Source organism: Labrus bergylta, chromosome 22 (genome assembly GCF_963930695.1).
Source record: "Labrus bergylta chromosome 22, fLabBer1.1, whole genome shotgun sequence".
Lineage (NCBI taxonomy): Eukaryota > Metazoa > Chordata > Actinopteri > Labriformes > Labridae > Labrus > Labrus bergylta.
Genome location: NC_089216.1, coordinates 11,242,219 through 11,258,573, shown reverse-complemented (window position 1 = coordinate 11,258,573; position 16,355 = coordinate 11,242,219). Strand labels below are relative to the sequence as shown.

Genomic DNA, 16,355 nt, shown 5'->3' with positions numbered 1-16,355 from the left:
ATAATGTCACCAAATAAGCCCCTATGGATGGACAACACACTACATTAATATCACAAGAATGTTGCAGTGACTAAAATAACACTCAGCTGGTGCAGAAGCCGATTGGTGATATGCATCAATTTTCCACTGCCACCCTCTCAGCCGTAGACTGCACAGTGTATGCTCTCAGCACTTGATAAAACTTGTTAAAGCGCAGCAGACACGGTGCATCCCACCCTTTACCCCACCCTAAACCCCTCCCTCCCTCCTTCATCCCTCCCTCCCTCCCTCCCTCCTTCCCTCACGCGGAGATGAGGAGAGAAGTTTGCCTGCGGCGCAGTCCACTGAACATTTACTGTATTTCATTTTGGGAACAGCAAAAAAAAAAAAGAGAGCCTGCGGAGAAGCTTTCCAGGGAATGCTGAGGAATATCCGCCTGCACAGAAAACACTTCTCACAGCCGACTTTCTCCCCCCCCCCACCACCCCTCTCTTCTTTAAAACAAGTTACATTTTAGTCATCGTCGGTGTCGCTAAACAAGTGGGAAGCCCGGGTCAGTAAGACAGCGGCCGGACGCGAGGGGGCTTTTAATATCTGGGGTCCTGGAGCAGAAGGAAGGAGCCTCACAGAAACGAAGGACGAAAGAAAAAGAAAAAGAAGAAGATAGTCCACGTGAAGGCGAGAAAAGAGCCCGACTCAGAATGAATAACAACAAAATCGAGAAAGAAAACGAGCAGAGTGAATTCACCAACCACGAAGAGGAGGTAAGCGCCTCTACCTGCAATTTGAATTTGAACAGGTCGTTACGTGACGCATAACGGCATCTTTACACAGCATTGTAGCGCCGCAGGGACGGCAGTTGTTTTTAACCACATTTCATACTTTGTAACCTGTAGTGTAACTTAAATATTCTTACATGACTTTGAACGTTTTAATGTCTCTGTTTTTGTTGAATTCTGAGCGATAAAACAGAGTAGTGAGCTTATTACAGTCCGTCTGCTAACTTACTGCAGTATGCACTCATTACTTTCTCACTCAATCTAATTTTCTTTTATTAAATTGTGCACCTGTCCTGTTCTTCATCCTTCAATTAATTGAGTTCACATAACCTCTCCTTTATACGCTACCTCTTACTGTATCTACATCCAAGTTGAAGTCAGCCGTGTTCTTTCTCTTTATTTATTAACAGTGAAGTAAGTAATACTCTATCCCTCCAGAGTGAAAAAGTGAGGATCAAGGAAGGACTTTATAATTGATGAATCACATATAATACGTTCCTGAAACTGTTCTGAAGCCAGGACTTTATTGGAGATGATCAGTAACTTTCCTACAGTTTGCAAGAAAGTAACTCCAAGTGTTGAAAGTTGTTGCTTACTGTACCATTAAGCCAAACTTCACACAACACTGAAAATCACTACTTTCAGGAATCCGGAGCCAGAGGGGGGGCGAATAAAGTGTTCAAATATCTGCTGCTGCAACATGAAGGCTACTTTTTGTAGCACAGGTCTGCTGCACTACAGTCCAGCAAGAGTAGTCAATCTACTAGACTTAATTATGTCTTAACACACCAGAATGATGTTGTTTGTCTAAAACAAAACAGAAAAAAAAAAAGGTGAGGTATTCCATTTCCCTTCTAACTTGCTGGATAATAGCCCAGCTCTTCCTCTTCTCCTGGGTAAACATCGCATAATCTAGATCCATAACATGTCTTTCTTAGTAAATTGGTTTATAGTTCTCTCCGCATGAGGCGATTTTCTTTGGCCCCCCCGAAGTATCTCTACGCAAACGACAGATTTGTTATTTCAGAGCTCCACACATCCGCGGCAGAGTGATGTAAGAAAGGTGTATCAGATTATATCACATATTTCTCTTGGAGCAATTTGATTAAGGCTCGGTTTTCGGTTCGTCACTTTGTAACTGAATAGCCAAAACGCACCCGATGCAACACCATATTTGGTCCACAGCTGAGCTTAGATGGAGTCAGTGAGTGTAGCTTTCTGCAGATGAGCTGCAGAGGAGGCAACCGACTTCTTAGGAACCAGATGGAGAGTTTGGATTTAGAGCATGCATATCAAATGTCTTCTTTTTTTTTTTTTTCTTTCAGGACATGGCAGTACAAAATGCAAAGATGTTCAGTTTAATTTCATAATAATCAAGAAAGCAGGGGGGTTTTTTTGTGCAATTTTTTCCATAACCTTAACCGGCCTGAATATTTTTTTTAGATTTGATTGATTGCTTTAACAGCAGTAAGCGGTTAAACGTCTACACTTCAACTAGATGTGTTTTTTTTTTTTTTTTTTACTACAGCGCACAAAAAAACCAAGAAAATGACAGTTTCTCACCTTACACACGATTCATTCTAGCGTCTGACTGCTTTGTTTTAGATCAGTAACGATTCAATCTTTAGTGAATTAGCTGTAAAGTTACCCTTTTACTTAATTCTTCTTCCATAATCTAGATAACACTTAATTCATCATTCAGACACAAAAGACAAACGGTTGTTGAGTCCAGTTTAAAAAAAAAGCAAAAAAAAAAGCAGACTTGTTGGACAAAATAAGCAATTCACAATGTCAAGGCTGTTATGTTTTAGTGGACCAAACAATTCATCGAGAAATGGTCAGAATAAACCGTTCTCTCTCAAGTTTAAAATTCTGTAACCTCTGCAAGCAGCAGGACCAGACGAGACGAGACACGGTTTATGTATTGTGTAAAAGGCAGACAGAGAGAGATTAATGGCCGGAGGACTCTTAATGGTTGTAGAAATGTTGGAAGCCACCCAGGCTGGCAGGGAGTTAAATTTACTCTGGTGAATTAATGTAATGTAAGAGAACGTCACTTTGTCTTTTGTGTAATGATGTGTGTAAGTAAGCAAGTTTTGGAGAGACATTCCACATCCACATCCACATCCACACTCGCATATAAAAGCCGCCGTTTTTGTAGGCAGGTGTGCATTACTGAAAATGAAATACACATGATGTGACTCATGATAACGGCACTCATTTCTGAGTACGACTTTCACTTCTATCATCTTTTGCAGAGATGCAAAATACGTACCTACATAAACGACGATCAGGTGACAATATTCCATCTTGTTTTGTATCACATTCTCCATCTGATTCTCCTGTGTGGAAACATTCATGATTATCACAGTAGCAAGTTCATGTAAAACGCCAAACTGCACTGAAGTAGCCATAAACTATGACCTTATGTGGGGGAGCCAAAGTTTAACAACCTCTGGTATGACTCTCACATGCTGAACAGCAGCAGAACCCCCCCCTCCTCCCCCCCCCCCCCCCCCGCTCCCTCCTCCTCATTTTCTTCTTTCCGCACAGTGTAGTATGTGACTCAATGGATCACTGATTCTCACCACTAAAGTGCTGTAGCGAGCTCTTCTTCTCTTGCCTGCTTCACTGCTCAGCCATCTTCACTGTAAACCAAAGCTCTGTGATGCTTAATGTAAACCAGCGCTTACCAAACATGGTGCTGTTGCAGGCGAGGTATGCAGGTTGGAGCCCCCCCCCCCCCCCCCCCCTCCCCCTGCAGCATCTAATCTTGCAGGCAGATTTTGATAAGCTTTATTATCAGGTGTTCTGGAGGCTTTCACATGCGGTGGCACTCAGCGGGTCACTGATGTAGTTGAGGTGACAGACTGACTCTTGTGTGGTGGATGTTTAAGATACTCTCAGACCAGCTGTGGTTTCCACGCCTTGTATGGACAAAGAAACCTGCAGGGTGTTCAAGTAGATCTGATTTTTGTACTGAAAAGGGTGATTTGTAGATGGTTTAACAGTACAGTTGCACATGTTTTCCTTAACTTTTTGATGTATATTACCGATGACAGAGGTGAGGTGACAAACTCCAGACGTGTTTGTGTTATAAGGAAGGTAACATATCCTGACATTGCATGCAGTGAAGGAACAGCTAACCAAAAATGTTTCACATCGAGATTGTATTTACCTATTTTTGTGCCTTAAGGATAAGATTTTTTTATAGATTTGCCAAAAAACTCAGATGATTTATGACCTATTTGAATCCGCTTATATAAATTCATGTGTCCTTTAGCTATCACCGAAGCTGATTGTCTTTATAAACCACGCTCAGAATCCGCAGAATAATCAATAACGATTTATGATTTACCGGCGGTATGTCATCTGTCGAGCAAAACTGTTAAAGATTTCCCTTTTTTTTTTAAAGTGTGTTAAATGTAAGAATGTGCACCTCTTCTCTATTGTGTAACTATAACAGGGATAACTTAATGTTTTGGACCGAGTTTCAGACAGAACAAGCAGCAAAGCTCATTGTGTGCTTAGGGAAACGGATACAGACGGTTTCTCCATTATCTTGGTCTCATTAACAGAAAAAAACAACAGCAGGATGTTTAATCTGTTATGGAAATAATAATTTGTACTTCAGATTATTGTTAGGCCTGTTTTGTGTTAATAAATAACAGACAGTGAAGAGGGGGGGGGGGGGGGGTGATGGAAGAGGGAGAGAGGTGAGGACAAGCAGTACATGTTGTGAGTTCATGGAATGCATCATAGCTAACCGAGTCAGCCGACTAAGCTTGACCTTCAACCTTGTTGCTGTCAATTTCCCACAAGCTGACTTGTGTTTATTTAAGTGAAGACCTGTGCAGCCCGCTCTACATCGGAGGCCCCCCACTCTAAATGCACCTCATTTTTTGACAGATAAAGTGTGCAAAGGGTCTCTGCACATTTATTGTTTCATTTAGGATTAAACCACATTCAGTTGGAATCATACTCATGATCATAGTGATTGTAAATTGACCCTTGCTGGACTTCTGAGCAGGAGTCTGAAGCTCGTAAAACATCTGTTGACTCTAGTTCTTGACTGTCCATAAACATGGAAGTGGATCTTTACAAGCGCCCCCAAAGAGAAACAGGATATAACTCGAGCAGAGTTCAGCAAATGCGCCGCGTCTCCCTGGGGTGTAATTGGATTGTGCTTGGCCTGCTTTGGGTATCCACCAGGTTCTTCTTCGAATAGCGGGGTCATGTGGCCAGCATGACCTTTTTCTGTGGCGGGGGTGGGGGGGAGACGTCGGTGGGGGGAGTGGTGCTGCTGGAGTTAGCATGACGAAAGCCGAGGGGAGGCAGCATCTCTCCGTAACACACCGCTGAGGAGCGTGTGTGTGTGTGGTCCGTACTTGTGTGCATGTATCTATGAAAAGGGCACGGCGATGTATTAACGCTCTGTGACATGAAACGTTAACAGAGGGGAGCTCAAGACGGGAAAGTGGCCGTGAACGGGCAGAAAGGAGAGAAGATTTACTGTAGATGAAGACGATAATATACTCTCAAAAACGGGAAGGTATACACAATAAAAAAAAAGCCCTCACACAGGCACACAAACTGTAGCTCCTGCTCTCCGTCGGATCGGTAGGAGTTTATTTATAAAAGCGCGCAGGGAATTGTCATCTTATCTTAGCCATTTGTCAGCTGTGCGACAAGAGGTATTTGAAAAGACAACAACAAGGCTTAGCGTCAGGAACGGCTGGCAAAGGATCCTGATGTGAGGAGGGAAGGGAAAAAAAAAAGAAAAAAAGAAATCAGATAAAGAATTGCACAAGATATTTGAATATATTTATAACCACAGCTATATATAAACTATAAAACTGACCATGAGTGAGGAGTGAAGTCTCTCATATGTTTCCCTTTAAATGCCCCACTTGTCATCGTTGAGTTCGCTTTGTAGCTAATGATACTCAAATGGAAGAAGTGTGTGCCGGTGCCTAGACAGCGTCGGCCATCTTGTCTTGCTTTGTCATACTGCACATTTATGTGCTTGTTCTGTCATCCCATTTAATATGCTAACTCACAAGCTATAATTATCCACCAGTGTTGCTTCTCTGAGCCCGCCTTCTCTTTAAGTAATTCTTTAATTTGTGTAATTTCTTTACGTCTAACACCCCTAATCCGTCCTCGCCCCTTCACTCCTGTTTCCTCTCCTCACTTTTATCTGACTTCCCCTTCCATTTCCTCCTCTCCTTTCTTTCCTCTCTTGGCCTTTTTCGTCCCTTTCTGTTTTGTTCTCTCGCTGTTTCCGTTGTCCCTCCTTCCCTTCTTCTCTCCACCCTGGTACTGTTTATGATTTGCCACTTTTTCTTCTCCATCCTGCCTTCACTCACTTCCCTTGCCCATTTTAGTCCCAAGTAGACAGACTCCTTATCCCTTATCGCCCCATACGTTGAAAGCATGACCCTGAGATCTCTGAACAGAAGGACCTTTTATGGTCATGGGAAGAGTCCTAACGGCAGGAGCGAGCCAGGCAGAACGGTAACCAGGAGAACTGAGTGCCAACAGTCTTTTTGGCCGGCCAGCGAGAGTTAGCAATGCAAGGTCAAACCGCTCAAGATTAGCTCAAAAAGTTGGAAGAAAAGTTGAATAATGAGTATGTTAGTACGCTCGTTTTGGATTAGTCAGTTAAATAGTTAATGTTAAGTTATTTATTCTTCGACTGGTTTTATACTTCCAGGAAAATGAGATTTGCTTTCTTTGTTTTGTGTCATCCAGTTCACACAAAAGTCCCTGTTGTGGTTTGTCAGGCTAACTTTATTATTATGTAATATGAGTGATCAACATAACACTGACATGATTAGCTGATGGATTCATAAATCGATGGATTAATCTGCAACTACTTAGAAACTGTAGAAAATCATTCTTTTTCTAAAAGACCCACAAGTGAGATTCATTTAAGTACTAAACCGTTAGAGGGGGATTTTGTAAAACCGCAGCCTCTTTGACTGTTGTGCTGTGTTTACATGAACTCCTTAATGTGTGATGTGAATGTTCTCCTGCACTCTCCCCCCGTGTTCAATCGCAGAAGAAGTATCCAGTACTGAGCGAGCAGCATCAGGGAAAAATATTGTTTCAAGTGTATGATGTCAGTACATTTTGGAAAAAAAAAAAAAAAAAGGTTCTTCTTCTGCTATTTCCGGCAGAAGAGACCAGCTGGACAAAACTTGTGCATAGCAAAATGCTTTTCTTCTGATTATATATATATATATGATTGATGCTCGTCTCTATCAAATCATTTTATTTAGCGTCCATGTAAACATCGCAAATGTAAAAATTGATTATGAGAGAAAGATGGAATAAATGCTAATAATAAATATTTAGTAAATTACAAAAGTAGATAAAAAGTTAGTGTTCAATAACACTACCCACCACAAGCTACCAGGCATAAAAAAGAGCATTTAAAGCTATAGCTGCAAAATCTTGTGTGCGCTGAATTGAGTTTTTTTTTTTTACATGATTTTGTATGAATTCAACGGTACGTCATCATCATCAACAGCTTTACATCACCGTCATTGTTATTGACGGACTCAGAAGTCCATTAGAAAACAGATAAACACAAACAAACAAGGTTTAAAAAAAACATAAGCCGACCTTCTTTATTTGAACAGTATCCTCAGTTTACACTGTTTAGTTACACATTCAAGCAAGTCACAGTTCTGAAACATTAATAAAACATGGATCACAGAGTGTCCAAGTTGAAGCAAAGTCATAATTATTGGTTATCCTGAAAATACAGGTCTCTAAGTGCTCTCACTTGTAAACACAATGAGGAACAGCTGCACATAATGGGAACATATTAGCAGAAGGCTTACATTTCCTCACGGAGACACAAAGCATGACTGAGTATCTGCTGTTGTTTTTGTCTCCACTTGCTTGGGACACTTTAACCCTCTGCCCACCCAACCTCTAAACCAAACAGTGTAAGGTGTCCACTCGGGGCAGGCGGCAACAAAGGGAGTCCAGGAAAAGGCAGGGTCGGACTTGGCCGATTAGTTCACGTTAATGAGCGCTGAGGAATGTTAAGTCCGTTCACCAGGAGTCATCAGATAAGAGAAAGGAAGGAGAGCGCAAACTGGTGTGAAGGATTTTGACGAACTCTTAAGCCGACGAGCAAAGATGTCGCTCATTTCAACGACACGTCTTCCAAATAACACATTGACGCTTTCCTTTTTGGTGACGCCTTTTCCAGTCTACGTTCAATGCAGTGGAAACTTTTAACAGAGCTAGGAAGAAAAGAGTAAGAGAATGGGGGGAAAAAACCAGTGAAGTGAGCGCTTACTTGCCTTTCCTAGGTCATTTGTTTTAAATGTCTTTTAAAGGTTAACCTGTTGGAACATTTACAGGCCCTCACTGAGCCGTAATTGTTGCTCAAAAGCACTTGAGGGAGAGAGAGAGAGAGAGAGAGAGAGAGAAAAAAACAAAGAAAGTCTCATAGCTAAATTGACGTTTGGAGTGTGCTCAACCTCAACAGCTGCCCTCTGACCTGCTCTATAACTTGCGTCTTACCTGCCTAATCTCTGACCCCCGCATGTGAAACTCGACCCCTCAAACACTGGTGATTAACGCACATATGGAGTCATCCATTTATGGTCGTTTGACACCTCTCTCAGCCCTGCAGTCTCTCACTCTTCACATTCTCAGACACGGAAGAGGAGGAGAAAAAACCCTGAGGATGATGGAGAGCGGTGCCAACACTGAACAGAGACAACTCAGATAGCAAAGGAGTGTGGGAGTCTGTCAGTCAGTCTATTTTTTTTAATAACGTGGCGCCCAACTGATGCAATAAAACTCAACTTGCTCTGAGTTCAAATAGGCTTATAGGCAGACTTTGATGTCAGATCAACAAAGTAAGAAGCAAATTGTATAATACAGTTTTTCTTCTCTTAAAAAATTAAGCGAATGTACAAACGCGCTACAATAATCCACTGTACTTTCACTTTCAAGGCTTCAAGGTTAAAACCGTGTCCTGCCACATCTGGGTTGAAGGCCCTCTGTCTAATAACTTGGCTGGCGGACACACACACACACACACACTCTCACACACACACACACACACACACACACACACACACACACACAGAGAGCTATCATCTCACATCGCGCCAAGGTCGTGTCCCTCATTTCAGCCGGAATGAACGGTCAAAAAAGCTCTCAGTTAAAGTCAGGGCAGATATCTGAGAAAGTCACACAGATTATAATGAGGCATTTCAGGCCATAGGTGTTACAGATTTTATAAGTCTGCAACGCACGCTGAATAGAAATGACACATGAATAAGCGGCAGGGACATTTATTAAGACAAATCAAGCAGCTTTTACAACAGCTGACAAATTGCCCTGCATTAAAATGTTTTAATGCACGTTTTGAATGACGCTGAAGCTGTGAACTTTTGGATTTGTTATTTTTATAAGCGTCATGACATTTTACACTCAGCTGGATGGTTTGTCTCTTTGTTTCACACCTTGAGTTACATTTTTAGTCAACATGACTTTTTGCATTGAAGCAAGAAAAACAATCCTCCCTTTGCTGATATTTTTAGCATCAGATGCTTTTTTTCCCCCTCATTTCTAAATTGATCATCCTTTGTAATTTTGCTCCTTCATCTGGCGTATTTTAATGACAAATCTGGTTCATTACAGCTTGGATCTTAATTCTGGAGGTTTGACCGTCACTTCTTTCTGTAGAATTACACAGACACAGTCGAAAGATAACATCCCAGAAGAAGGAAGACAGGGCAAGAAACATGAGCTATCAGACTTGCCTGAAATGTTATACTCCCATTGTTCTCAAACGAGCAGACAGATTTGAAACAATGTTTAAGGTCAGCTGAACCTTTGGGGAGGTTAAAAAATAAGTAGGAACATAAAAATAGTACCTGAAGTTTTCTTTAGCAAACCTATAAGCTGTTTAAAATGTATAAATGAGTCAAATTGTGTTTAAAAAGCACAGAAACACAACAAAAGTTCTCATGAGACTTTATATTATTTACAGAAACCCCAAAATATTCAGCAATGAGCAAGCACTTTGCAACAATGGCAAGAAAAAAAGTTATTTTAACAGGACCTCAGGCAGAACCAGACTCATTGCCATCCGCTGTGTCTTGATGGGTATTATCGAGGAGGGATTGTTGCTGTCTTTCAGTTGTTCTGCTCACTTTTGGGTTTTGCACAGAAATAAGTGGTTTATATAACTTGTCTGCCTGTTTACAGTCTCTATAAGCGTCTTAATAGTTGAACATCTCGACCACCTGACCTTTGTTAAAGCAAAATATAAAAAAAAGACACCCCCATAGGACAGAAACCATACTTGGATTATATGATCAATTTATTGACAAAGTTATTCAGCAGCGGATTTTCACAAAAACCTCCCCAAAAAAACAATTTAATCAAAAATGTCATCCAAAAGCTGCAACATTTTGTTGTGTTTCGGTGGTTCGTCTACATGACAACGGCATTTTGGGTGCCTGAAAAAGGAAGGTTTTGAAAACAGATCCCAGAGTGCAAACTTTAGAGAACAGTGAGTCTTTGTCCGCGAGTAAACTGTTAAAACAATGTCCTTCTGAAAATGGGAGCTCTTAAGAACATGCGCACTTCGGGCCATACCCGAGTAGACTCTTTGCACACATGCGCATTAAGGTTTCAGTCAATAGCCAAGCATGAGTAGGTGGACTACAATAGAAATGTTAACTTGCATGACTTTCAGTCTTAATTTCCCTGATATTTACTCTCTTTGTAGTTTACGGTTACCAGGACTAACAACCCCAGCTCACTGCTCTGTAGAAGGACGAGGATGTGTGCATGCGCTGGTTCTTTCATTAGAAAGTCAGAGGATTGTTCTCGTGTGAACGTGGCGTTAATGAACTGTTGAATTGATCCATCGTTTTTAAGCAATAATGACCACCATTCAGGTGTTAGACATAGAGCTGAAATAATGACGGTAATAATCATTATGAAATTAATTGCCAACTATTTTAATGACAAATTTTTAAACCAAAAAATGTAAAAGTATAAAGTCGGGTTCCAATTTCCTAAAATAAAGGATTTCCTGCCCTTAGTTTTGTTTTTTGTAGTTTGTTTTTTACTGTTAGTTTTACAAAAAAGCAATTTAAAGACCTTACTTTTGTCCTTGGGAAATCAAGGAAAAAAGGATTACATAATATAATCAAATTTTGCAACATTTTTTAAACCATCATAAACTGTTAGATGAAGATGAAATCATTGTAAAAGTAATTAGTTTTTAGCAGTCCTTTTCCCCTGTTGTGACAGTCCTATCCCCCCCCACATACTCACAATCAACACCACCACCACCTCTCGGGGGGGGCACCCACAAACCTTCCAGGTGAAATGTAGTATGTAGTATCAATAAGGTGATGACCTCATCCGGTGCTTGTGGAGTCAAGGATCTCTGATTAGAGGTGCATTGATCCCCTGAGACTTGCTGCAGAAGTGGCCTTAATAGGATCTGATGTTTTTGGCCTGGGGCTCCAAGCACTGCTGTGCTTCACTAAGGCGTTGCCAGGGAACTGCGCTGGTAGCCGGCTGTGAGGTGCTCAGCTGGCTTGTGGTAGGTAGGGACTGCTGTTTTTGATCGAAGCCTGACTGCTTGTTGGTGTGCGAGCATGCCATAAATGGTCAATGATTCAAAAGCCCATACCAAGCTACTCAGCACTATGGAAATGTAGGTATGTGACTCACAGAAGAACCAACAAAACAGTGCTTTTATAACCTAATAAAACAATGGCAGAGGGTTTATCTCTACTTTTTTATGAATACACAGAACCCGCTCAACCTGAGGCATGACCTTCAGTTTAGTTTACTACATCGTGAAACTTTGATTCTTCACTCTACCCATCGTTTACAACTCTCATGTCTTATTTCCAGTTAGTCCTGGGGCAGCATAAATAAAGGCTGATACCGTAATCAACAGCAGATGTCTGCAGGAGAGAGCTGATGACACATTTGCCTGTGAGTCATCCCTCATCCAGCGTGTGCAGTCAGCTCCACACCGGACACACGACGAACAGATCATATATCACAACAGCTGACGTCAGGAAGTCTCAGGAATGAGGTTCTACACAGCCAAGAATGTCCCATTGTTCTGGGTGTGTAGAGGACCCATTGTTGTGTGTTTGCACATTTAGGTCTCGAGTGTCTGTAAGCAGACAGGAGTTAAATCAGAGATAAGGGTATCTGATAACATGTTGTTAAGATGTGCACCGCTGTTGATGGTAAAACTTCTACACTATTTTTGATTTCAGAGGAACTTTCAGAATGAAAAATAACCCTGTCCTTCAAACAATATCCAGCATTTTACCTTCTTACTTAGTTATTTTCGGCATCTTTACTTGATCAAGTGCTGCCTCAACAAGATGTTTACAAATTTAGCAGAAATTAAAAAGAAATCAAAACCATTCTCCTAAAATTCAAACACATTAGGCTTGTTTTTTTTTTAAATTCTTTTAACAGCTATTGGTTTAGCTTCTGCTTTGATTTCTGCTGCATGTTTAACTACCACTCTATTAGTTTAATCAGCCTCAGCAGCTGTCCGTGAATGCCAATGCTGGTGTCCGATTGATGCCATCCTGTTCTGACTCTTTGTTCCGAGTAACTCCATATAAGGAGACCCTCTAAAAGAGTTTGCTTAAACAGAACAGCCAGAGACAGAGCCCAGTGACGGGCCCCGCGGGGTTCAGCTCGGCTCAGATAAGATAAGATAAGAGGCGAAGGTGAGAAAGGCGCTGAGGTGAGATTTGTTGGCTGGATGGCCGGTTTGGCACTCTCCAGCCATCACTCGCCCAGTTGCTAAGCTGCTTTGTTTGTGTGTTGCTCTGCCTTTGGCATCAGTGGTGCGTATCAGGTTACATGTGGGAATGATGTGTAGTGTTAGTTCAGCAGTTCCTTTGTCTCCTGAGTTGTAAATCTACTACTTAATGAATCAAAGAGCTTTAAATCTACCCTGTGTAATGCATACCTACAATTTTATTCAAAATTCCGCCTTAAATTGAATCAGAATATTGAATAATTCAATTATTCTTTCAAAATCCACTATCACAGTATTGATGTGGGTGTGTAAGCTGGAGTCGCTCTGATTTACAGTTTGAGTTTTCTTTTTTTTGTATCTCTCTTGTGCACTAAAGCAATTATTTTCTTGTACCAAGTCAACTTCAATCATGAGATAATTACAGGTATGAGGAGTGATTAGTGCCTGTTACGTTACCTTGGTTATCTTGGTGCAGAGGTTGACATTAAGTCGGATTTGACTCAGGGTGATCCACTGAACAATAGTTATGAATTTCACCAGAACAAGTGTATGAGAGAAATTTCATCCACGTCAATCCATGTAGAGTGAGCATGCTTGCTTTTAAAAAGAAAAATAACCCATGTATTATATTTATCTCATACACATCTTCTTTTATTACATGTTACATGTTATTACAAGAAATACAACTTTCCTGTTTCCTCCCCTCCCAAATGTAACCATATCTGCATTCATAAGCTGTGGTACGACATCTCAGCACCTGTTTCGTGTAGCGCTGCGATGTCTGTGTTGACTAAAGGTTGCCGCCGGAGCTGATGTGTCTCGTTTTTTTGAAGGAGCTGCTGCTGTTCAAACAAGCCTTTTGAGACATGGTGGCCAGGATGCTGATTGTGTTGTTGAAGGGGTGAAATGATATGTGTAGAAAAAAATAACACTAGCTTAGCCCGAAGCCTACACATGTTGCATTAGAGCCCTGTAGCATTGTAGCATCTTAGTTTCACACTTTCAATTTTGTATGGATTAAACAAACCCGATTTAAAGAGATGTTTAGTAAGGAGATGGATAACAGTTTGGCTAGCAGTTTTCTATTTTCTTCTCTTGCTTTGCTATGCTAACTTGCTTATGGTTCCGGCTTCATAAAGAATAAGTATTTTTAATTCTTCAATTTTCATGTATTTTTTCATGTTTCTCTTTGGGAGGGTGTCCAATCTTAACATGAAACACAACACATGTATTTCTAAAATCCCAGTGTCGACGTGCTAGTTGATATGCTAACCTGTAACCTTTACATACACGCTGGTGCTTCTGACAATGCGAGACACTCACACACTTCTACATAAGCTACAGCAAAGGAAGCTAAGTTTTGGCTGATATTTGAATGTCAGGCTTCAATAAATATTTCTGTTGAACTCTTTAAGTGCACAGACAATTTCTTGTACCTTCTTGTAGTTCCAAAGCATTATTTTAATTTGATCCTTTGACTCAGCATGAGTTCAACCCCCGCACACCTCACTATCAGCCCTTTGTAGCTCTTACTCACCGATGTAATCTAACTCTTTCATTTCTTAAAGTTGAGAGTGAGGTTAGAGGAAAAATATGCAGTGAAAAAAGGTTCGTTTTCACAACAGTTTAATATTGAGATCCTCCCTCAAACAGTACAGCTTGCAGCTGATTTTTTTTTCTTGTGACAACCCTGAATTTTAATGCAGTAAACCATTCACATGATAACAACATCTCTGCCTGAAAACACATTTGTATTCTCTCTCATGTTACTCGTGCTGTGGTTTCCCACCTTCTCAGACTCATTGAGGACCACAACAAGGACATTCTCTCTTAGTCTCCCTTTTGCTAACATATACATTGTGATTCCCCAGCAACGCCAGCTCAAGTTGCAAGTTGAAGAGTTCAAATGTAAAACAGAGGCCAGAGCTGTGAGGGAGGATTGCCATAAAACACAGCAGGCTGTAGATTACACAGGAGAACACAATATGCTCACTGTAGAAAGGTGTGTGTGATAGTGTGTGTGGGTGTGTTTGGTGAGCTAAAACACATCCCTATCAGGGTTTGAAAAGTCTGCCGTTAGTATACAGCCTACCTTGAGAACTATTAACTTATTTTCAGTGTCCTTATTACCTCATCTGTTACTGTCATGTATGCAAATCACCTATTAACAATGGCTGGAGGTTAATGAAAAATAAATGATCTCTCCTGTCTTCCTCAGGTCCGAACACTATTTGTCAGCGGGCTTCCACTGGATATTAAGCCGCGGGAGCTCTATCTCCTGTTCAGACCATTTAAGGTATGTTTGTATGTTTTAAATGGATGGGCTGCATCTATTCTTAGCAGCTTTTTTCTTTCCACCAGTCAATGGGACCTCCATTAATGGTGATGAAATAAATGGCAATGGAAACTCTCCCGCGAGGTTCAAGTGTCTGTGCGCCTTAAGCCGAGTTTCAATCACATCTTGATCCACGGGAAGCTTTTGTGTGTGTGTGTGTGTGTGTGTGTGTGTGTGTGTGTGTGTGTGTGTGTGTGTGTGTGTGTCATGGAAAAATGGCTCGCTGCCTGCGATACAAAAACAAAGCTATTTGCTTCACCTCAGAAACCTCACTTTGTCACAGGCACAAAGCGTCCCAGAGTTGAGCTCAGGTGAATGCATGTAGGTAGATGCTGGGAGCCTTTTGGACTGTCGCCCTTGAATAATGCACTTTAATGGGACAGCAGCAGCACTGTTCAAGTGAATAACGAGACAATCACTATGCATCCATTTCTATTGAATAAAGCTTGTTGCATATACGCCAAGTAGATTGTTTATAGCATGAGTATTGATGCAGTACATCTCAATTAATCAAGTGAAACACAACAACCAGTCAGTATGGTCTTAAGAGCGCTTTGAAACGAGAATCATAACTTACATTTAACCTTAAAAGTCTGCATTAGAAATGAGTCCGCCAGTGTCTGTGTTGGTTCTTATTGCTTATTATGATGTCATTTCAACAAGTGAAGTAAATATCCAAAGTGTGTATGTAAGTGTCTGTTTTTTTGGGTTTTTTTTTTTTAACAATAACAACAACATGTGGAGAGAAAAAAAGTCCACATTAGATCCTACTCTAGCCAGAAAGGACAAATAGAGACTCAACCCAATACAGGATACACAGAGTCAGTCATGTATATCCAAATAACAAGTGAGGAAAGGGCCCACAAATCTTTACAGATCCTCCTCTCCAGCCACTCTGTAAGTAACCTGCTCATAACTCATTGGACATAATACTTCTGTCCATTCTTGACAAGAAGACATAGTCGAGGCACTGAGGGCTGAGCTGTTAGGTCGCACCCCATTAGTGGACGCTACAGTCCTCCAAGTGGGCGGCTTGGGTTCAAGTCTGACCTGCTGCTATGTTGAGCTTCCCATCAAGTTTAAGCTTTGCTTATTAACAATACACAAAGTTAAGAGTGCTGACATTGTCTCTATCTTTTTTCCTCAGGGCTATGAAGGCTCCTTGATAAAACTCACCTCGAAACAGGTAAGCTACACCGCACAATAAGGGATGTTTTCCTATGCAAAGTGAAGGCATCAGTCAGTCTTTCATTATGTTATTACTGTATACATATCCCAATTTCTGGCTCATCTACACCTTTAATTTCCTCCTACGTCCTTTGTTCTGCTTCTTCCCTCTTGTGGTTTTCTTCTTGTTGACTGTGAAGGATTAGCACACTTTGTCAGGAAGTAGCTGGGTTAGAAAAAAGAAACTTCATTGGGGGGAGGGAAGGGAAAAAGAGTTGCACCAACTTGCCTTTGGCAG

General features: G+C 41.1%; 1 protein-coding gene across 4 annotated transcripts in view; it reads left to right on the top strand.

The window, feature by feature from the left end:
• The first annotated feature begins 286 nt into the window (after nt 1–286).
• Nucleotides 287–16,355, top strand: part of LOC109993388 (RNA-binding protein with multiple splicing) — a 36,747-nt gene continuing 20,678 nt past the window's right edge. Inside the window, exons 1-3 of one of the 4 annotated variants that reach the window (XM_020646338.3) lie at nt 287–743; nt 14,774–14,851; nt 16,038–16,076. In XM_020646338.3, the coding sequence (XP_020501994.1) occupies nt 681–743; nt 14,774–14,851; nt 16,038–16,076 (180 nt within the window). In that variant the 5' untranslated portion in view covers nt 287–680. The remainder of the gene's footprint in view (nt 744–14,773; nt 14,852–16,037; nt 16,077–16,355) is intronic. The other 3 variants (XM_020646337.3, XM_020646336.3, XM_020646335.3) reach the window with 3 other exon arrangements.